Source organism: Aquila chrysaetos, chromosome 17 (genome assembly GCF_900496995.4).
Source record: "Aquila chrysaetos chrysaetos chromosome 17, bAquChr1.4, whole genome shotgun sequence".
Classification (NCBI taxonomy): Eukaryota; Metazoa; Chordata; class Aves; order Accipitriformes; family Accipitridae; genus Aquila; species Aquila chrysaetos.
In genome coordinates, this window is record NC_044020.1 from 20,281,060 (window position 1) to 20,303,761 (window position 22,702).

At 40.2% G+C, this 22,702-nt stretch overlaps 1 protein-coding gene across 9 annotated transcripts in view; it reads right to left on the reverse strand.

Moving 5' to 3' along the window:
• The window catches only part of ITPR2 (inositol 1,4,5-trisphosphate receptor type 2), a 273,890-nt gene that overhangs the window by 114,801 nt on the left and 136,387 nt on the right, over nucleotides 1-22,702 (reverse strand). For all 9 annotated transcript variants that reach the window (XM_041118187.1, XM_041118189.1, XM_041118188.1 and 6 more), the window contains 3 exons: nucleotides 13,398-13,588; nucleotides 12,400-12,542; nucleotides 10,127-10,235 (listed from right to left, as the gene is read on the reverse strand). In XM_041118187.1, the coding sequence (XP_040974121.1) occupies nucleotides 10,127-10,235; nucleotides 12,400-12,542; nucleotides 13,398-13,588 (443 nt within the window). The remainder of the gene's footprint in view (nucleotides 1-10,126; nucleotides 10,236-12,399; nucleotides 12,543-13,397; nucleotides 13,589-22,702) is intronic.

The window sequence follows — 22,702 nt, forward strand, 5'->3', positions numbered from 1 at the left end:
CTGTAGAACCTCAGTTCCTGAAACATATTTCTGAATCGTAAATCTTGGACTAAAGCAGTTTATGTAATGCCACCTATTCACGCTGCCCTAACTAACCATCACTAACCGTTCCATTATAATGAGTCCATTATCCCCTACTTTTATTGTATTTTCTCTTAAAACAGAGATCAAAGATTTGGATCTAGTGGCATCATGCCGATTTCATTTTTATTACTGGCTCCCTAGGTCTATCATAAATATTCATTGGCCATCCTTAATACAATGCATTGAATTCTGCTCACTGCTATCTCTGGTGCGACTGCAAAGTACAAACAGGGTTGTTGCTCAAACATATTAAATAAAGCAACAGCAAATTTGTGACAGTCAACAACAAAAAAAACCCAGAAAACAAAAGAACCCTTTTCCCCTTCCAAGGAAATTCAAAACCAAAGGAGACATTTTCTCTCGCCCCCTCCACGACTGCAGACATTTGACTGCTGTGGGAATTCAGCTGTGCAGCAGCAGCAGCAGCAGCAGCTGACCTGCTCCCACAGACAGGAGACATTTTTGAAAAGTCCACAGTTGCCACACAGTGGTCTCTGCGATACTGCAGCACTCCTCTGTGCTCACCAGTAAAAATTATAAACGTTACCCGGCAGTGGTACAGAAACTGCTCAGAAATGTGGACTTTCTGTATGGCAACTAATACTTAAAAGGGAGCAGGAGGTGTGTGTGGAGAAACATTCTCCAGCCTCAGAGTCAGGAAAAACGTTTATGCAGTTTTATTCTCCTAAATCCCAAGAAAAACTGCAACTATCCCAAACTTCAGGATGCCTGCCATTTGTTTCTCTCCCCATACCCATCACTCACAGATTCCTTTGAGCTCCCCTTCTCACCTCAGCGTAGCTCCTCCTAGCATCACACAGGCAGGGTACGAAAACCCCTATTGCACCTATGTGAATTGCTCCTGCTCTGCAAATCAGCACAGACACAGGCCTCTTGGGATGTCAACCAGCTACTTTAAGCAAGCACCAATTACTAAAATTAGGGTGGCCATGGGAATTACATTTTTCCTCATGTTAAGTAACTCTGAGAGCATTAACGCGTACCAGATACTTTATATTCTAAGCAAGAACATCTACTCCATTAAAAACAAAACAATATGGTAGGACACAGAATGTACATTCAAATATTTATCTTCTAACAAGACTCCACCATTGAGGTAATATGCTGCTCATTAAAAAAAAAAAAAAAAAAAAGAGATGGAAGAGGAATAAATAATCTAAAATAAATATTTATATTTATGCATATGAATATATCCTCACAGAAAACTCCACACACCTGGAGACGTGAACCATATGATAGAACTGCTGACTCATTTTACATATTAACCTACAACGTACCTTTGGTCATTTACCTAGCCCCTTACCAATCTAGTATCTGCTGAAACTTCTATTAAATTCCTAAAAATCTTTGGCTGCTTTATTAACAATTTAAAATATATAAATAAAACCAGACAGAAAGAAAACCTTGATCCTGATGCCTTCATGATGTAGAATTTGATTCAAATAGCTATAGTGGGCATGGAATTTAACTTCTAGATGAACTGAAGTCTTTAGTGAAATCCATCCCACCAGTATTCAAAACAAGAAAAATAAAATCCAACTGTTGTTGTTCACATAATGGATCCTGATCAGTTCCATGAATTTTGTGTCTGAGTAAGGTGAGATTAAACATATTCAGAGCTATGTTCAGGTTTCATTTGTTAAACAGGTCCCTTCCCTTGCACTCTTTTCCATTTGTTTTTAACTAAAAGTAATATTAATAGAAAAGGATGCCAAACAGTTTGAAGGCAGTTAAGGTCTTCTTGCTAGTTTGCTGTTCCTAAGATCAGATCCATAGAAAGGTATAGATATGAAAAAAGAAGGGGAAAATAAGGAGCATCCTTATGTCACTTATACTGTGTAAAGGGGAAATTCCAGAGCAGAAATTGGTCATTTGAAGTTCAGAGAGAGGAACGAGCTACTCCAGTTTGTTATTGTTTTGGCTATGCTGTCTAAATCAGTATCAACAGAAAAAATATTTTACAGTATCAGATGCTCCTTTAGAGGAAATATATTATATGTGAGAAAGGCAGATGATACAAGTTCCAAAACAATTTATGAATCAGGATTTGGGGCTTAATATTTCTGAAACAAATCTGGGTAACAACATATCATATTCTGAAAATTTGATAAATATAAGCTGCCAAGAGGCTACAGTCTTTAGGAAGAAATGTGTTTACAACCATGTGTTTTTTCAGCCTGCCACTAGATTTGTTTATGACTCGGAGAATGAACAAACAAAATCAAGGTTTTGAAACAAAGAAGAATAACTACCAGTGAGTGGTGAACACCACTGCCCACTCAACTATCAGCTGAGCTAAAAGTAGCAAAAGTCTCTGCAGATAATGTATTTGGATCATGGTGACAGTTAACAATTATACATATTAAAGAGAGGGCACGAATGCACCCAGTCCTGCAAAGTAGTTAGGCATGTGCTTCACTCCCACCGCAGGAGATTAAAGTGCTCGTCTTTCACTAGATCAGGATGTTGCACTTCATAAGAGGTCAGAAGTGCTGTCTCCTACCTGTCCTTCATATATGAGACTTTCAGTTGAAAGTTCTTGTCCAGGTCAACAAGAGCAATGCACTCTGCCCGAAACTATCCTTGACACAGACCACTATAAGGACCTCACAGCTGGTCCAAGTAAAGTGGCTCTGAACAGGCTTCCAAACACAGGCAGATAACAGTCCAAATCTGGATCAAATATCTGCGACCTGTTACCTAGTGAAAAAAGAATAATCTCCCTTTAAAAAGAAGCCATGCTTTTCATATACTGAGTAGCTGCACTTACAGTTTTTTGCACTAGAAGCAAAATAAATCTCTATAAATGTACATGATTGGAAACCCAGCAGAATATCTGGGGGATGTCCCCCACAACGTACTGTAGTATTCTGCTTTAGATCAGAACAATGCACATTACAGGAGGGATAAGGGATACCACAAAGATGAGGGATGCTACTTCAGAATAGGTCTAGCTGATACCGCATGTCAAAGCACCAGAAACACGCAGCAATAACAACATGCCATAGTGGCTGATGGCCTGAGGCACTAAGCACTACGGCTAACAACATCTCGCTAGTACCAATGGCAGTATCACACGCCTTGTGGTACCTCTTCGCTTAATTATTCCAGCTTGAAGCCTAGAGGGGGGGAAAGTAAAACTGCGTTGGTTTGTTTCTCTGTAGGTTTTATTTCTTTGGCTTGTAAAATGTCAGTGTATGGGTAATGAGAAATTACCACACTTTAAGGGTCTGACCACATTTAGTGTTTAGTCTTGCGTATCTGAAAGCTCTGATGTTCCTGCCGCACTGGCTCAGAGGATTCACAGCAATAGCAAAGCTTGAATCCTCCACTGCAATGAATCAGTGCAGGCTTTAGTTCTGCAACAGACCACCACCACCTTCATGTAAACCATTGCACAGATGGAGGGGTTTGCCCCAGTTGTTTGAACTTTCTGCCGTACTTCATCACTTAACTGTCTCGACAAAACCACAACAGCAGCTTCCTGACCGTACCAGACATATGTGCCGGTCACAGCAACCAGGCTGGCACTGCTAGAGGTAACCAAACATTCTTCCTCCCTGCACCTCCAGTCCCCCCCAAACTGTGGCTATTTTCCTAAGGAGAGAGTTTTTAATGCAGGATACTGCAAAAATGTCCTTTACAAGCTGAAATGTACAAGTGATTTTTTAAAAAATTCAATATAAACAGCATTGAGCTTAAAAGTTCGCCTATAGTATTTCTAACACCCTATTACCTTACAGCCACACTTGAGCTTAGTGAGGAGAATGGCCTATTGAGAACGGGAAAAAACAGGCTAGTGCATAGGCATTTTTAGAAATGAGCACAAATAAGACAGCAGAAATGGTGAAAAATTAAATGTAATTTTTCAGAATGCCTGCAGTGCCACTAATCCAAAATGTGAGTAGTAACACAAATAAAGGAATTTTGGATCCTGTTCTTCCTCCCATTTAAAATAAGCATCCTTTTAAGGTATAATACATTCAGCAAGCCCCACATATTCAGAATTATTCTCTTTTTTCCCCTATTTTTACCTACACATGCTATTTATCTGAATGCTGCCTAATTTACAGATGCAAATAAGTAAAATCATCTTGAAAAGATGAGGCTATAGAATAGAATGTAGTTTATGTTGAGAATGTCTTTGATTCAAAGAGCTGCAACACTGGGACACTGTGTGGTGGTGCATTTCTTTCCCCCTCTCCAGGCTGATTTACAAACTCAGGAAGGCTCGCTAGCCCTTCACATAAGTGTAATGAGTCTGGCAGTTAAGCGACCCTTGACTGTGGCAGGAGCTCTTACACAGCTAAGACAGCAAGATATGCTGTGCATCTCAAGGACTCCTGCTGCCCGGCGAAGGCAGGGGGACGGGAGTAGAGATAGCCAGTTCTCGTAACAACCTGCAGCCAGTTCTTTCTCATAACAACCTTGAGACATTACAATCCTCCCCTGACAATCTTGGAGCATCCCATATCTATGTTTTGAGTTATTCTCCAACAGTCTCGGAATTTTCCAGCGCAGCTGGGATTCTAGAAATTTGTTAATGACGAAAGTCAATCATCTCCCAAACCTATAAGCAGCGGTACTAAGTGAGGCCCTTTGAGCTCTCCTGGACCACAGCGGGCTGTGACCAGCATCTTCCTCTGAGTGGGACACCTCTCAGAGTTCGCAAACTTTCCCGTTTGCGAAAATCAGAGCTCTGTCACTGAAAGCCAACACAACCTGCGTTGAATCTCTTCACTCCTTGAGGCTTGACCCTTCGCACATCGAGACAAATGCCGAAGCATTCGACGTGAATATTTTCACTGACCTTGAGAGAAATTTTTAACAAGTATACCTCTTCCTCTCTCTCTTTTACTCTCTTATATGTATTTCTCTTAGTGTCTTTATGCATGCGTACTAACCTGAACAGTCCATAGCAAGCTATAGCAAGTATAAGTTATTAAGTTATAGCAAGTATATTATAAGTTAATACTTTCAAATTTATACTTAAATTACTGTCGTGATTTTTATTCGGCTGTGAATGAATTTTAGGCTGCTATTATACTCATAATCCCTTTACATATAAACCGTTGACCAAGTCTGGGACTAGGAGTTGATCCATCTGCACCTAGACTCCGACAGAAGTTTAGAAAGCAAGGGGGTCTTCTCTGAACCTCGTGACTCAGTGGGAGGGTCTCCCTTACCCTTTCCCACATTTCCTTTTACCCTATTATGTTTTTGGTCCCTATATACATAAGTTTAGTTTGGTTCTGATTTAATTGTCCTGTGTGCATTTTATACATGTACTACGTAATAGAGTGAACCTTGCCAATGAATTCTGTGAAGTTGCACTTTTATACAAGTTTCCATTAAATCATTTTTCTATTGCTAATACAATTGGAGGTGATTCTTTAAGCAATCCGAATCTCTCTCTCAATTTTAAATTCCCCCCACAACACACTGTAGTGGCTCCCAGCAACATGTCCTTGCTTCTAAGACACATTGAAACCATTTTTCCCAGCAGAAAAAGACCTTCAGCTCCCACTGGTTTCAGCTTGACTCGTAGATCAATACATTCATGAACTGGGACTATTGCTTTTGACAAAATCACTGGAGTTTTGTCAACAGATCCACATGCAAAGACTGAAGTCTTCTGGCACAAAATGACCAAGAGCCGATAGTGGCCATACCAGGGACTACATCTTACAGGAATATAATACATTTGTATTTACACTGAAGCTGTACTATTTTTTCCCATGTATATTTGCTGCTGTTGCTGAAAACAAAGATGAGAGGATAGCTTACATTTCATATCTAAAGTGGAATGCAGAAACGTTAACACTGCAAAACGAAAGGTTACAACGCTACTTCTAGGATTTTAAATCATGAAGCTAGTGCAAACGTATAAGAGCAAGACATTTTTGATGAGTTTTTCCAAAAAAAGGCAAAAAGCACAACTACTTATTTCTGACAATTAAGCAGCTTACACAGTCTTTGTTCTACTGACACTTAAAAAAATGCAGTTTTCAATTATTTATACTGTAGTTCAACACCTAAAGCAGGAAAAAAGTATAAAGTCTGTGTTCTGCAGCTCAAGCAACCCTTACTGAAGGGTTCAATCTATTTATAATAGTGTTTCCCTTAGGAACTACCAGTTGGCAGGGTATACAGGCTTGGATTCTGCCATATTCTGTAATGCACTATCATCCATTAACACTCTGATCAGCCAATAATGTTACACGAAACTTGTCCTATACACACATTATCAGAGATAGTATTTTTTTCCCCCCAGAGGTGCTGACCTCATTTAAGAACAGTTGGGAAATCGGAAGGTTGTCCATGCCCGAGGCATTGACATGCCAGCAGCTGGAGTGGGTTAAGAAGTTGCCATATGAGCACACAGTCAACAGTTCAACAACTTCATCCAATTCACTGAAGGAAGGTTTAATTTAAGCTTCTGAACCCCCTTTGAAGCAGCTGGGAGGACTCACCCCTCCTGGCCCACCAGCTCCATTGTAGCGACAGTTGCTTTCAGCTGGGAGGACTCACCCCTCCTGGCCCACCAGCTCCATTGTAGCGACAGTTGCTTTCAGCAGGGCAGTAAGATAATGCTAAGATTTTAAACTGCTCCAGTCATTTGCAAAGTGAACATGCATCAGTGATTCTTCTGGAACCAATCAGGTGCTTTTGGAAATGTTACTCAGATTCAAACTGAGACATCTAGGTAGGTCTAGAGGCAGCATTCAAACAGAAATTAAACTAAAATCAAGCACTATGGTGAAGGACAAAAAAGATTTGCCTAAAAAACTCAAAAATTCTAGACCAAGATCCTTCTGGTCTTGCAAAATGGGTACAAAAATGGCCAGCAACAAAAAACATACATAGACAGGGCAGATGTAGTCCAAACACAGTCCTTTCTGTCTCTCCTGTTTCTCTTAAACAGTCAGTCTAAAGTAGGCTTTTATCTATACCACAGTAACTGTCTGAACAGAGGCAGCGTCGACCTCCTCCGCACACTGCTTTACCCAAGTGTTTTAACACTGTTCTGGAAGAACCTTCTGTAAGAGAGGGGCTGTAGATCAAGTTTCATTCCAGTTAGCTACCTAATCAATACAAATAGGACTAAGACTTAATGTAGAACTCCCAGGAGATCGTAATAATCACCCACAATTACTTATGAAAGCCAATCAATGACCGAGAGGTTTTGTGTGTCATTTATATACCTTAAATCAAACTTCTGAAATTAAACTTTGATTCCTAACATGGTTAGGTGTTGCGGCACTAAGCAAAACAACGCACAAGGAAGCACTGCCTCAAAGGCTGACTGCAAAGGCAACCGAGGATGGAGCCAGGAGACCACGAGCACCCCTGAAACACACCAGCAAGGGGAGGCGCAACAAGAGAGCTGAGACAGTGGATACAGGAACAGGCATAAAACCAATGAAATAAGTACCTACAGCTATCTTTTCCTCCTGTTCCTTCAATGAAACAGGCTACCTTCCACTAGTCAAATAAAAGATAAAGACTGGAAGGCAAGGTTCCCAGACCTGGATTCTCAACTGTGGGAGGTAAACGGAAGAGAAAGAGAGAGAAAGAAATTTTATTTCATTATTTTTTCCTTGTTTCTCACTGTGGGAAAGTCTGTAGAAACCAGAGATTTTTCATTTGTCAAATTTGTCACACAAAATATGTTATGATGGGTGATTAACAAACTCAGGCTTTCTGTCAAAATGTCATGTGTCCCTCTATAGCTCTGTTCCGGTACTACCATTATGTATTTACTACTATAGTTTTTTTTAGTATCTGCATAACATAGTTGAATAACCTTGCAGGCACCGAGATCACAGTTCAAAAAAAGTTGGAAACACATGCAAGAGGTTATTCATTGTGCTATTTTTACTATTCTGAAGTCCCTAGCATGAACAATGACTCATAAGAGCAGCGAGCTGGAGAAGCACTTGCAAACCCTACAAGCTTGTTTACTCACTTGTTTGTTTGCACTGATTCATTACATTCCTCAGTGTAAAATCTATGGGACTTGAGAGAAAGCACAAGGGAGAAATTCTGTTTCCCGACGAGCTCTTCCACCCACCGTGCCCTACCGACATAGATGGTGGAGGTCACACGAGGGGTCTGGGCATACACTATGTCCACTCCCAAGAGCCAGGGGCTGGGCTGGCTGGGTGAATTGCCTCTACATGCCAATGGAGCACGCTCCCTCTGGTGGCTTCACTCAGTCTTGCTTTACCAGCATCCACAACAGGGTACAAACAGCAATTAAAACAGGCAAATTTTTTGTTAGCTTGTTTTAAGTCATACATTAAACCGTTGCTTTTTTATCCCCTGTAGTCCTGAGACGACGTTAACTTTTGGTGGGTCTACTCAATTATTTTGGAGAGGTTTGGCAAAGTTCATCATAGCGTACAGTTACAAAAGCAAATTAGTTTTTCCATGTGATGCAGTGGCATTATGGAGCCAGAAAGCTATTAGAATAAGTATGAATAGTAATTAAGAATAATAATGTCCTGCTTCACCTGTGAAACCCTTGTTATGACATTAAAAAAAAATTGTCTGCCCAGGCCTAGCCACGTTTTATTTCAAGCAGGAGGTGAAGAGGAGGTTGGTTTTCTCTGTGTGCACTGGTTGGTTTTGCATAGAGAAGGGCTGATGTTTTGTTATCGCTGCCTTTGTCTTCATCTCACTGTTCTGCCTTTAGATTTTTTTTTATCTTGTCTAGCAGGTTGCTTAGAAGCCTGGGCAATATGTTCCCACGTCCATATGTTGAAATTAAAACAAACAATATACAGTGAAAACAAAGACACTGTGAATATTTCCCATTTCTAATATACTGCTTATCTAACATAAAAGAGAAAAGAATGTGTTGGTACTTTATCACATCATATGATAGGACCAAAACATTTAACTTTAAAATTAAAATCCCAAACACCCAGAAATAGGCATGGGCACCTCAATCACCACAGATCTTATTTTTCTTAATGTTAGATTGCAGTTAAGATTTAATCTCATAGCTCGTATACCTGAATGGTGGATAATTTTGCCAGGTACAATAACATGAATAAGTGCTGTTACTTAGACATCCAAAAATATTTGGGTGTAAAAGCCTAAGACAGCGAAACAGTACGACACTGTGTTGTAATCAGTATTTTTTCTCCAGGTAAAGTGAAACCGATGAACATACTTGACTAAACGTGTCAGCTGTGAACAAATGAAAATGATGGCACTAAGACATTAGATAATAGCTCTATGATTCATATTTAAGAGTGAGTAATACTGAAAGAATTTGGGGAATACTCAGAAATACGGATAAGAGGAAACCACACAAAAGGCACAGGAATCAGGCTCAAAAAGAAGAGGCAGCCGACATGTATATCTGAATCTAGCTACTGATACCCAAAGGCACAGGCAAGAGGAAAGAGGTATTTAAAAAACTTGGTTTTGCAAGAGAAAACTGGGCAATAAGGGGAGAGAGAGGAGTGCAAGAAATAATTAGACACTTCCAGGGTACAGACGATGTCACTTATCCCTAAAACCGGCAGCTCTGCTTAAACATTACATATTCCCGTCACGCATTTACGAGCATTAGAAAGCGTATGGAGTAGAAAAATCTGGCACCACAGGCAGCAGGGAAAAAACTGTACATTTGCAATTAAAAATCCCTATGTTTCCAATTGATTTTATGATAAATGAAGTCAGATGTGACATAAGAAGACTAGTCTCCAGAAATACAGGATATCCAACACATAATAATTATATATAGTAATACTTGCTACTGCTAATTCATTTCATCTTCCTTGCCTTGACTCTTGTCAAGTCCCTGATACAAAACTATCTATGTAAGGCAGATAGTTTATTTTGTTCCAATCTTACCTTCTACCTTACCATATTGTTCCTAAGACACCACATTATCTTTAAAACATGTACAAAATTGAAATCATGTCAGATTCTGTTACTGTTCTAGAACAAACATTTTAATACCATGCTATTAGTTCTATATTTAATACTAAAATGGTAGCAGTACCTCTTCCGCAAAGTTAGTTTTCTTGTCAAGCATTTCTCGTAATGTCTGAAGAATTTTAATGCAGAGTTTTTCTTCTTTCTCCATTAGCTTCTTTGTGTGATTAATCAACCTTAAGGTAAAATATTAAACCTTAAAGAGCATTGCACATTGTTGCTAAACCATACTACAATTTCTTTATGCAAAAATTGCCTGTCACTATATTTTTCCTCAAGGAAAGGAAGTAAAAATAGACAAGAGAAATCATAATTAAAAAGGAAATGGCACATTCAAGGTGTTGTGAGTTTTTTGTGTCAATTTGCGTACCTTACTGCGCATACAGAAGGCAGAATTCTACATCCACTTTTTATGAGTGCCTCCAGATTAAGATCCAAACTTGCTATTTCATCCTTTCTTTATTTAAAGGTAACTTATTTTAACCTTTATTTAAAGGTAAGCAATGTTCACCATGCACCTTGCAAACTTAAAAAGCTACAACCTTTACACCTTCCAACTTCTATGATGGTTATAATATATTTATAATTAGCAAATGGCATCCAGCCAAAAAGATCCCCAAAAACCTTACACAGAAGTGTTCAGAAATGCAGACATTTGGATGAAACGTAACCATTGTTTACATTCACACAACAACTTTAGAAGACTGTTTCAAGCCAGAAAACAAGGTACATTTCTGACTCCAACTACAACTGCGATGGGAGTTTGGGTTTTAGTCAGCTTAAGCCAATACCAGAAGCAGCCTTTCTATCTCCGTGCAGAGGAGGTCCTTGCACTGGTTCACACACTGCTGGAGAAACGTTTGTGAAAATAGAAGGGGGGAGGAAATCTGAAGGCTTTGAACAGGTTTTTTCCTTCAGTACCAGTGCTGGCTTATGGTGGATAGAACAGTGTTCATCAAATTACAGCCTAAGACCAGCATATAGCAAAGGCACTGCAGCCACCGATTTACACTGAAAGATGGCATCATTAATGGTCCTAAATCACAGTCACCAAAACAGGGCTGGGAGGGCTGACACTGCATCATCTAGACCAGCGCTCTGTAACCCAACAGAACTGATTATATTTAGATCACTGCTAAGTTAGAATCATAGAACCATTTAGGTTGGAAAAGACCTTTAAGATCATTGAGTCCAACCGTAAACCTAACACTGCCAAGTCCACTGCTAAACCATGTCCCTAAGTGCCACATCTACATGTCTTTTAAATACCTCCAGGGATTAGTGCACTAACACCATCCTGGGCTCAGTGGAGGCACCGTGCAAGACTCTCCCATTGTCATCTTCAGCAATTTCATGAGCTATAAGTCCAAAACAATGCGGCTCTCAGGCCTGCAGTACTAGCAATATGTTTAAAGAAGTACATCTTTATCTCAGGATTTCTGCATAGCTCTGCAAAGCACTCCTTTGCCATGGAAGTTAATTAAATAAAACAGAAAACTGTTTATTGCATTACATGGGCCACGTCCAGCAGCCCTAGACTTGATTTGATGCTGACTTTGAACAGGAGTTTGGACAAAGGGCATGGGATAGGAAAAGCTAAAAATTTAGCTTAATTTTTTCCAAACATATAAAGTATATTGTTATAATGCTACCTCTGCAGAATATGCAAAAAGCTAAGGAATCAGGAGAGCTGCCAAATGTGTTCATTTCCCCCAAGTTACTTGTGTTTAAATTATAGTTTCTCAAGGGCAGGGAGGGCATCTCACTTGAGGACTAATAAAAAATTTGCAAGACTCGATTCCAATGCACAGACTGCAAATAAAACATCTAATAATTCAAGATCAGGTAGGGGTGCCAGTGAAATGTATTTTTAAAAGAGCTGTTGGCAGTTTAAAATAAAAATCAAAAGATTGATTTGCTGTACCTAAAAAAACCCCAACAAAAATCCACTAGCCCTGAGCACCCCACCTTATTATGAATTCCTGAAAATTCTACTATGGGAAGTCTGATTCTGCTGTAGATTTGGAGAAACTTAATAGCAAAAGTAGCCCATTAAGAAAACAGAAGTAGGTTGAGCCTGCCACAATTTTAACAAGCTACTAACATCCCATTTCTAGGCAGACAAGGCAAGCAACCTCTCTCTCTACTCCTCTCCAGACTCCTAAACTGCTGAGAAACATAAAACATGCAGCAAAAGACCTCAGTTTAATTTTTCAGTATGAACTCAGACACTTACATGCTTAAGTCACTGTTGAAAATGAGAGGTAAGTGCTGTTGAAAATTTTAACTCCCTACCATCTTTTCCAAAGAAGCAAATAGGCCTCTCTTTACACTACTTACTTGGACATGAAAGCACCACATCTTATTCTAGCATCGCTCCCCTCAGGAAAAAGAAGTTCTGGACTGTGCAGCACATCAACCAGCACTGAGAATTCAGCTTGCATCATGGGTGTGAACTGCTGCTCCAAGGAGGACACTACATCCTAGGGAGAAAGATGACATTCATAACATTCATAACTACAGGAAAACTAGAAGAACATCACTGCGGAGTTGCACAATACTGTGTGATGGCCTATTTGACCCACTTCTGATAGCCAGCTGCAAGAGCCCTTGTTAACCCAGGTGACAGTAAAGCAACCTCAAGCCTTTCTTCATACCACTCCTCAAGCAGGGCAAGGGGGAGAAGGTGCCCATTACCATCTACCTTGCTGTTCTCTTTCAAATTTCATCTCTACAGTAATGCTCAACAAACATTCGGCAACAGTCAGGATGATGGTGTGCTGGACAAACACTGCTTGTCATACCTGGTGTTAGTGTATCACCTGAGGTCTTGCTTCCTTGGTGTTTAGGGCTCCTCCATTTGTCTGGGTCCTGCTGTTTTCTTAGTTCATAAACTCCTGATGTCGTTTAACCACTACATCCACAAGGTGATCTCCATCTTATAGGCAATCTCCAGTGAGACAAACCTGACATAACAGCTCCTAAAACCTCCAGTACCTCCTCTGCAGCCAAAACAGGACTGACCATGGAAAGGCAGAAAGGAGATCCTTCTCTGTGGACCGCTTTGAGGAAAAGAACATACTTTCTACCCCCCTCTACTGACTTCTGTAGGAGCCGAACTCAGATCATGGATCAAAAGGCCCTGCATGTTGGCTTCACTTTGAACAGACACCAGAGAAGAGCTGAGCCCTGTGCTCCCCCCACCGAGAAGTGCAAAGGTCACTGTAATCCAGCACTAAAACTGCAATGAGTCTATCTCTGGTGTTTTCCACATCTGGCACGTATTAGGTAAAATGCACTACCACAACTGCTGCCCAAGCCATTTGCTATTTTTGTACCTGTAGTTTTTCTATTATATTCCTGTAATCCCAGGCAGGCCCACCAAGAGCTTCTTTAAAACGAGGTCCACTGCGGGCTGACATTCTCCACCCCATGGCTGCCCTCTGCACCATGTTAGAGTGACTCTTCATGAACAAGGTGTTGACCTGGCTGTCCAAATCCACTGGAATTGCAATCCCACGGTTCTTTGCTTTAAAAGGAAGAAAAAAGAAGAAATTTACAGTGGCAAAAACTTGAAAATCTTATGAAGATCATGACATGCAAAATCCTGATACTCTTGAAGTTAAGGGGCAGGGGAATCTCACTTCAACAGCTTTTAAAAATAAGGATGAAAAACCTAAGCTGGTAGAAATCAGCAGTAATCTAGTTAAAGAAAGTAAGCTGTACCACTTTAAATGAGATTAGGATCATTTCCAGTATATATTTTCATAGGTACAGATGTTTATTTTCTAAAACAGAATAATTTTTTTTTACTAACTTAAAAAAAAGATCAGATCCAGAGATATTAATAAGAGTAACAAAAAGAGTATGCATTATTATTTCAACAGCTAGTTTTACTCTACTCAGAAGTAAATTCAAAAATTCTTCTTTCTAGCAGACATATGCACATTTAGCCAATTTATCCCAAGTGCTATTTGTTGCTTTTCTGTGTATTTCTCTTGCAAAGACCTTGAGAAACCAAGTGCATACAAATTAAATTTGAAAAAGACTGTCTTCTCTCTCCCTTTGGTTTCCTATACAGCCAGGGTTGTTAAACCATGGGGTTCCTGGACGCCACTGCAATATAACTGATAGTTAATAAACATGTGATAGTTTAACTGATAGTTAAACAAATTTAACCAATAGTTTAAAAAAATGCAATTTTTTTTTTAGACTTGAGGGGCAGGAAGTGACAAAAGAGAGCATATGGAGGGAAAAAAACTGAGGAAAGACTTGCACGAATTCTTACAGGGCATCCACTATTAAACTACTTATTGCATCCTGAACTGTCATTTGAAAAGGAAATTTCAAAGACAATATTAAAGGTATCTGCCCTCTCCTTCACAAAAATCTTTGTGTTAGCTGCATCTCTCCATTCCACTGGAGATCAGAGTGACATTCTTCTATGGCTCAGCATGAGTCGTCTGAAAGTCAGCAAATAAACAAGAGATCAATGCAGCAATATCTCTGCTTGAAATATTAGGTCACATTCCACTGATCAGGCTTTGTACTGTACGTCATTTCATTTAATTTCCATGGCACAGTTCATGTTTAATAAAAACTGAGAAGTAAAATGGAAAAGCAGTTCTAGTTTGTTTGTAATAATGACTAATAGTAACTAATTTCTCAGTTTTCCTTATTGAAACAAAGTGAATTTTTAAAAAAGCCTTAGCCCGTATTACAGTTCTGCACAACGTTTCTCTGAGGCATTTCCCGACCATTCTGCACTAACACGCACGCTTTCCATAGTAGCGGAAGGCATCAAAAATATTCCACCCGTCCCTCCCATTTCTTAAAACATATACAACTTTAAGTCCTGAACTTGTCAACAGATGCCCTTCTTTCCTAAACAGCCTATGCATCAAACCCCACAGGAGTACGTGCAAGCAAGAGATTCAGGCATACAGCTCTGATGAATGAACGCTCGTGTGCTGCCAAGCAGAGTGAGTCACAGATCCCAGGCAGAAACCTTCTCTTCCCCCGAGTACTAGATTGTAATGGCAGCATTTATTATAAGCCTAAATTTGGCTGTGACACCTCAACCCCCAATCTCACAGACTACGGCAAGAGTGCTCTCTCACGCGTGTCCTCATCCCTTTAATAGCTCCGTGGGTGCAGGGTGCCCTCCTCTCTTCCCACTGCAAGGGTGTACCCCGATGCACGACCAGGGCCTACACCTGTAGGCTGTTTAACTGGGATGGAAGGGAGATCTCTTCTATTTTTAAACAGTTTGCCATAGGGAATTTAAAAAAAAATTTTCTTAGGTCAAGATGGGAAGACACATTTCCCCACCACCGTATACAAATCAGCAGCAGCAGATGTACAGCGGTTTCCACACCGGCAACTGACTTGTCCTTTCCACTCTCCATTTGTTTTGAAGGCAACGGTCCTGATTATCATGAGGAAAATACCATGTATGGCTGGCCATTATTTCGAATGATTGTTTTTCCATATTATTTGACTGGGTTATTTGTCAAAACACATTTGCCCTATTGCTGCTTACTTTATTACGGAAGTCCATTAAAGTTCTGCCAGTGTGGGTAGGGTGCTGCAGCCTATTAATCCAATTTATTGTGTCCTAATGTCAATCACTGGAATGTTATTGGACAATGCTCGCTTCTCAATTAAGTGGTATGTATGCAGAATCCTGATATATCCAAGAATAAATTTAGCTATGGGGAGCATGCTGTTCAGAGGAAAACCCAGACTTCTGCAGTCCTATAGATGCCATTTGAAGTTAACAACTTCCATCAGTATCTGAGGAGCAGTCAAGGACTATGATTGTTCAAAGAGCTGCAGCTAATTAAAACTATCACAAAGAAAACCAGAGAGAGAGAAAAAAAATACTCCTTTGTTTTGAACAGTTCTTATATGTATAATTCCATTTGTAATTAAGATTTGTATTGGTTGTCAAAGGGCACTGTTGAAGTCTAAGCTATAAACAAAGCCTTTGTCTTCTTATTTCTTTGCAGCTTGTAGAAAGTTTATCTTTCATTTGTTTCACATTTCATTATTTAAAACAACATGAAACATATTTTTACATTTTGGAAAGCTGATGAACAAATGTGAACATAAATATTTATTTTTAATTTAGGTGTTGTAGGCTGCTTTCCTCTTCAAATTGTGTCAATCTCCCTTAAAGTATGAACATAAAATATTTAAAAGCATGTCTATTTTTGTTCCACTTAGAAATACTTTTGGATGGCACTCAAACTTGCAAAGTAGGGTTAGAGCTGGTAGACAAAGGAGCCAGGAGGGGGTAAAATTCTGTCTTTCATCTGACTAGTGAACTTGGGAAAAAAGCATGCCGCGTGGCTGTATGTAAACTAGTCCCATAGGTATCAAGCAGGATACTTACCAGGATGGACTAGAACACGTCTTCAGCAAAGGTAAGTTCTGCCTCGCAGTAGAGGGCATAGCACAGGCTTATATACTGCCCAATTCCTACCTAGGGCACCCTGCACAGAGCTAATTACACCCTGAATGCATTACACTGTTTTGCCAATGTCAGAGGAAATGCGATTTGCTGGGAAATCCTTTGCATGACTGACTCTCAATCTGCTGCTCACAATTATGCTATCAGCAATAGCCACAGTTGAGCCAAGGCAAGCAAGCAAACGGTACCCGTGGAAAAGGTAAGCAACGCAGTGCCGCAAATTCAGCCAGGTCACAGTAAAATGTTCTGCTCTGTGCTGGATGGTTCTGTGTGTATCCAGTGCATCAGCAGCTTTCTTCTCCTTTATTGTTTAAACTATGAAAAAGTACTCTGAGATGGGGACTCAAAAGAAAAGGGCGACATTACTGTCGAGAATCAAGTAGCTAAAAATCAAGCCGCTCTCTACGAGTGAGCTAGATTCCACCGAAATCGCAAGAGCACAGTCCAAGCGCTAACAGAAGGGCTGAAATGGGCTGAGATGTATTTTGTTAAATTACCTGCGTGTACTTCTCTTCACAGAAGCACAGAAATTGGAAGTAAAAGGACCCATTTCAGGAATGCTTGCTGAAGCGCTGTCCTTTCAGTACACTGCCTATCTGAATCCTAGGATCAATTTAGTACTAAGGATTTCCAGGAAGTGGCCCTTGCCTGCAATTTTCCTTGGAAGCCCTTTCTTCAGAGTAATCTATCTTGCCATAAGGACGCTTGCCGTTCTCCTTGATATTCCCACCTAGTGCTCCCCAATTTTAAATTTCACTCCACTGGCTTTTGTAGTATATACAAAATACAACTGTATTTAGTGGCTTCAGAGCTATTTAGTACACTTTGCACTACCCTAAACCATCCCTGGTGCGGGTTTTCTGGGGGACATGCAGGCGTTTCACCCCTTTCACCGCCTGAAGGAGGAGAATGATGGGCAATCTGGGTCACAAAAAAGACACAGCTGTACCTGGTTGTGAAGCCTTTACTCTCCTTGCTGCTTACACCCCTCTGGTAGTTGCAGACAGCTATATCATGTTCTCCCACACTTCCCAGTTGTCACTTAACGGAGCGATGCATATTTAGTTCAATTAATTTTGCTCCATAAATCAGTCCCTCCAGCTCCTTAATCATTTACTGACTGCTTAACAAATGCATTTGGATGGAGAGACACTAATGCTAGCAACAGCAAGACTTTTTAAGGGAAATAAAAGCTTTTGTACACAAGACACAAGCCTGCCAATCTTGTACCCTTCACTTGGATGTTTTCTTCCAACAGAAAATCTACGCTAAAATATTTATCAGTCTGTAAAAAGATCATCATTGAATTTTTCTTGCAATTAGGGAAACACAAACAGTTAAAATAGAATAAAATATGTGCTTCATCTGAAATGTATTCTTCTTGCTGTCAAAAAAGTAACAACAGGATAATTATTTTATTTGAACTAAAAATTGAAAATGAAGGTCTAGCTTTTTATAAAACAGAAAAAAGATTTTAAAACTCAAATGGGAAGTGAAATAAAGTATTTTCAGGGCTGAAAAAATTGTTACAGAAAAGAAAGTTCATCTATATGGACATTAAAATATGCACAGTAATTCCAAAGAAGCAATAAAATGTAACCTAGATCTTACATTTGATGTTTCCTGTTTGTAATTTGTCAGGGAAAAGGAAAGGGCTTTAGAGGACATAAAAGCACGGTCAAGAAGCACCACAGGAGAGTTTTCTGGATGCTGTACAAAGGGGTATTGGTCAGCTGAAATTGGGGAATAAATACTCAACTAGAAAGGACTTCACTACTCCTTCAGACCATCTGCTTTCTGTAACAGACGACCTATGTTCTTTAATATCTTTTGAAAAATGTATTGAGCCCCATTTAAAATGAAGCTAGCTTTTCTGCTATCCCTCCTCCCTCCAGTTTCTCTTGGCCTGTTGACCAAGGACATCCTTCCAAAGTTGGTTCCAAACCTCTGATTTACAGTCTCAATTTATTTAGGTTATTTACAACCTAGCGTAATTTATGTCCAGTTGGTTTTGGGTCATCACTGTTCTTTAGCTTAAATGTCTCTTCTTCTTGACTATTTATCTTCCTAAGTACTTTTAAAGAGCCACAACACAGGCCTTTGTTTTACTAGGCAAAACACGTGGGGCTCCTGTAGTCTCTTCTTATAATACAGTTCTCCTTTCCCCCAGCCATCACAGTAGTACTTCCTCTATGCATGTTCCAGTTTTGAACTGATGAAATAACAATCTTACAGAACTCGCCTCCAATTTTGTAGGATGGAAACAAGGATTCTCCTTTTGCTTCTCCTGCACAGCATCCTAGAGTATAATCTGATAATGATTAATGTAATTTGGCTTGCTAATAGATTTTTTTTTTAAAGGGTCTGCCAAGAGAAATAGTCTAACAAAATGCAGGTTCCTATCTGACACTGTTTACTCATCTGGGAAATTCCAATTATTTCATTATTGGTGGTAACAGCACGGACATACACATACTACATCCTTGGGATACACACACAGTATCAGAGGGGAAGATGCAATTTGTAAAAACATAAGGAAGAAAGCTAATGGATACTGTAGAGACAAGAGTATAATACAACTAGATTCACCCTTGTAACAGAAAAGAAAACTGATGCTCAGCAGTGAAGATAGAAGAATCACCACTTAATTAAGAAGCAAACACAGTTCTTTGCATGTGTCCTGAAAGACTGGTCAGCCCTGGGAGAAGACCCTGCTCCCATACAATTTAAGATACACAATCCAGATCTTTAGTTGTGAGGACAGGTGACATTCTCCAATATTACCATATGGAAAGACAGTAGATGGTTTAAAATGCAAACTTTGAGAGTGGCCTCCACCCTTCTCAATCTTGCAAAGATTATAAAATGTAGAAACTGAAAGTCCTTTGATAATGAATTCATCTGAAATAAATTAAACTGTTAAGACATCTTAGTTCCTCCGTTTTCACAAAGATCAGGGGACCTTTTAAACATTTTAATTGTACCTATCTTACCAGTGAGCTAGAAGCTGTTTTGATCATTCATTTTTTGGACTATATTTTCAAGCAAAAGCTCAGTCCTATGTAGTAATAGAGAAAAAGCAAAAGTGATATATGTGTAATGTGTTAATTCTCATTACTGTGATAATCTGCTTCAGAAGTCCATATGAACAAGGCATATTTTTTTATATATATTATTTCGTAGGTGTTTCTATTCATGCCAGATAGCCAAATGTTTACTGGGCAATAAAAACCTTATGTACATTGGTATCTATGTGTTCCAAATCTCTTGGAGCCACAGAAGGGTCTGCTGAAGAAGAAGCAAGCCTCTATGCTTCTTGCTGAACTGGAAGCAGACAACTGCCTGGAGAAAAAGCAGCAAGTGAAGCTTGAAAAGCTTGTGAAGTTTTTCCCTAGTGGTCAAGTGGAGTTGAAGTACCAGGGTTATAGGAAATTAGCTTCTGCAACATATCCTTTTGTTGACCTGGAAGATAATGCACATTCTTACAGTGCTCATAAGAAGACAGATGTAATGATCTTAAGCTCTTGAGGCAATACTTACATCCACCTGCCAGCAACAAACTAGTAAGCACTGAGCAGAATGTATGTTGCTTAAACTTGCTCTGAAATAGGTCTTTTAAAAGTGCATTATTATATGGATCTTTGATATCCTGGGAAATCTGTGTATGATCTTTCTTCCTCCTGAGATTCATTTCTAAATCCAGAGCTATGACACAAAAAAAAAAATCATGTTTGTTCTTTCAACTCTATACTACATTTATTTTCCATCAAAAGTCTTTGGTCCCTGCTGTAAATCTGTCCAATACCCTATCTCTCTGATACAGGCAAAATCTTCCTAGAGGTTTTTTTTTTAAACCCTGCTGTGAAACATGAAGGCCCTAACATTAAAGCTGTCAGACTCTCAAGTCAAAAAAAAAAAAAAAAAAAAAAAAAAGGCAGAAGAGTGCTCACAGATGCCTAGCCAAAATCCAAACCTAGTCCACATACACAGCCAGCAAAAGAGGCAAAAAAAGGCTGCTCTGTTTGTATGATGGAAGAAACTTTTGCCTTCTCAAAGAGAAACACCATTTTGTGCGGTGGAACACCCAATAGAGAAGGGCACTGGGCCTGCACTGTAATCGCAAAAGGGCCTTGATTTTAAAAGCTTCTGGTACCCCCAGCTGGGACAGTTTTTCCTAAGCTTTCAGCAGAGCAGAGCAGCCCTACTCAGTTAGCCCAGGCAAGACAGGTTTGGCACCGTGCATAAAAATACTGAGGATCACCAGTGGTTAAATCGTCACTAGGCAGCCAAACTTTTGCACAGGGGTGTTTGTTAAAAACTGCTTCCACCTCTTCCCCGGCTAACTTGCTCTTTGGGGAAATCCCCTTCACCTGTTCCCTTATGCTCCCTTTCTGCACCGTCAAAATAAAACACCAAAAAAAAGTGTGGCAATTTGCTAACACAACACAATACAATTTTACCATGCTTGATATTGATAGCAGCGATGTATCCTTGAACAGTTATTATGACACGGACAAGGAAATCGCCATCGTGCACGCCAACGCGTGCTTTCAGGGGGCAGCCCTGAGGCTGCCAGGCCCACGGCACCCCCGGGTGATGCACAGCCCCCTGCCCGGCCGCGGCGAAGTCCCCGAGGAGGAGACGGGGCGATGCCCTTCGCCGGCAGCTCGGCTCCGCTCTGCCACGCCTGAGAGCGCTCCACGCACGGCTCGGGTCCCACGGGTGGAAAGCCACAGTAGCAGGACGGCTGGACCCATAGGGCAGCACAAGAGCATACTTGTCAAAAAACCAACTGTAAACCCCCTCCGTAAAACAGAAAAAGGAGTGAAAGAAAAGACTACAGCGGAGGTAGAAATTAAATTCACCAAACAGGGGACAAAGTCACACATCTGAAGAAAACTCCGGACGTCAGCCGTGCCTTGCGTTCGGGCTTTCCCCTTGGCTCCCCCAGGAACAAGAGGCACACAGAAGACTACCTACCAAAGACCAGCAGCCCTTTCAGATGCTGGCACTCCTGGCCAAGGAGCTGGATCTGCCAGCCCATTAAGGCAACCCACGCTTTCCTGTCAGGCTGCTGCGGGGACGAGTCCAGCCTGGCTGTCTCGGCATTATGCTCGGGTGTCTCCAAACACCCCCATCTCGGTGAGATAACACAGAAACCTCTCTGAGCTAGAATTTGATTTGAGGTGTAGCTCTACAGAAATGAAGACACCAAGCTGTCTAGAAGCACAAATAGGGCACGCTCGGTCTCAAAAATACTCTCACCTGCCCTACTTCTCCCCCCTTTCCCCAGACTCCCAAAGGAAGTAATTTATTGATGACTCTTTCCAGAACTGCCAGAGAAGAGCAGGAACATAAGCGTTAAACACACAAACAAGAATTTGTAGGGCTGAAGCTTTATTTGAGACTGTAGTAGCTGTGGCATAAAAGGAATAAAATGCCTTCAACTTCCAAAGTTCTCATGCCAGCTGGATCCATAATTAAATCATTTGCACAAGAAATAAAACAATTGAAGGTTGCTAAGTTTTTTGGTAACTGCTTATTCTCATTCACACAAAAAGTTAATGAGATGTTTTGGCTAAAATGTTAAATGATACTCCTGTAAAGCTACTCCAAAATCTAAATTTAGAGTCAATTGTTACAATGCCACAGAGGTGGCAGATGGTTCGGGGACCCTCTCATATTGTTTTATCATTATTTATTAAAACTTTTTAAAAATTGCATCAACGATAGGATTTAGGCAGTTTCTGTATATGTCTGCCTTTACTCAGTTTTTATTCACACTGAGCAGAACCTTATTCCACAAGTAATCAGAATGACTAACTTTTAGAAACTACATTGGATAATCCTTTTTTCTGTCGTGGAAAAAAACTTTAAAATTGTATTCACAGAAATTTAACTTAAGAATGAACTTTTGCCAGTCTTCGCTATGTACTGGTGAAGAATCTTTTTTATTTTAAGATATGAAGTTTTATATCTTCCACTTTAACATGGTATTTGAATTTATTTGAAAGCATGTAACTTACTAGCTGCCCTGAGGACCAAATTTGGTCTCGGTGCCAGGGCAAGGCAGTATTCCCCTGACAAGGCTGACTGTGTAACAGCAGTAAATGAGTGGGCCTGATGGTGAAGAGTAAGCGGAGAAGCTATGGAGTGGCACAATTGTGG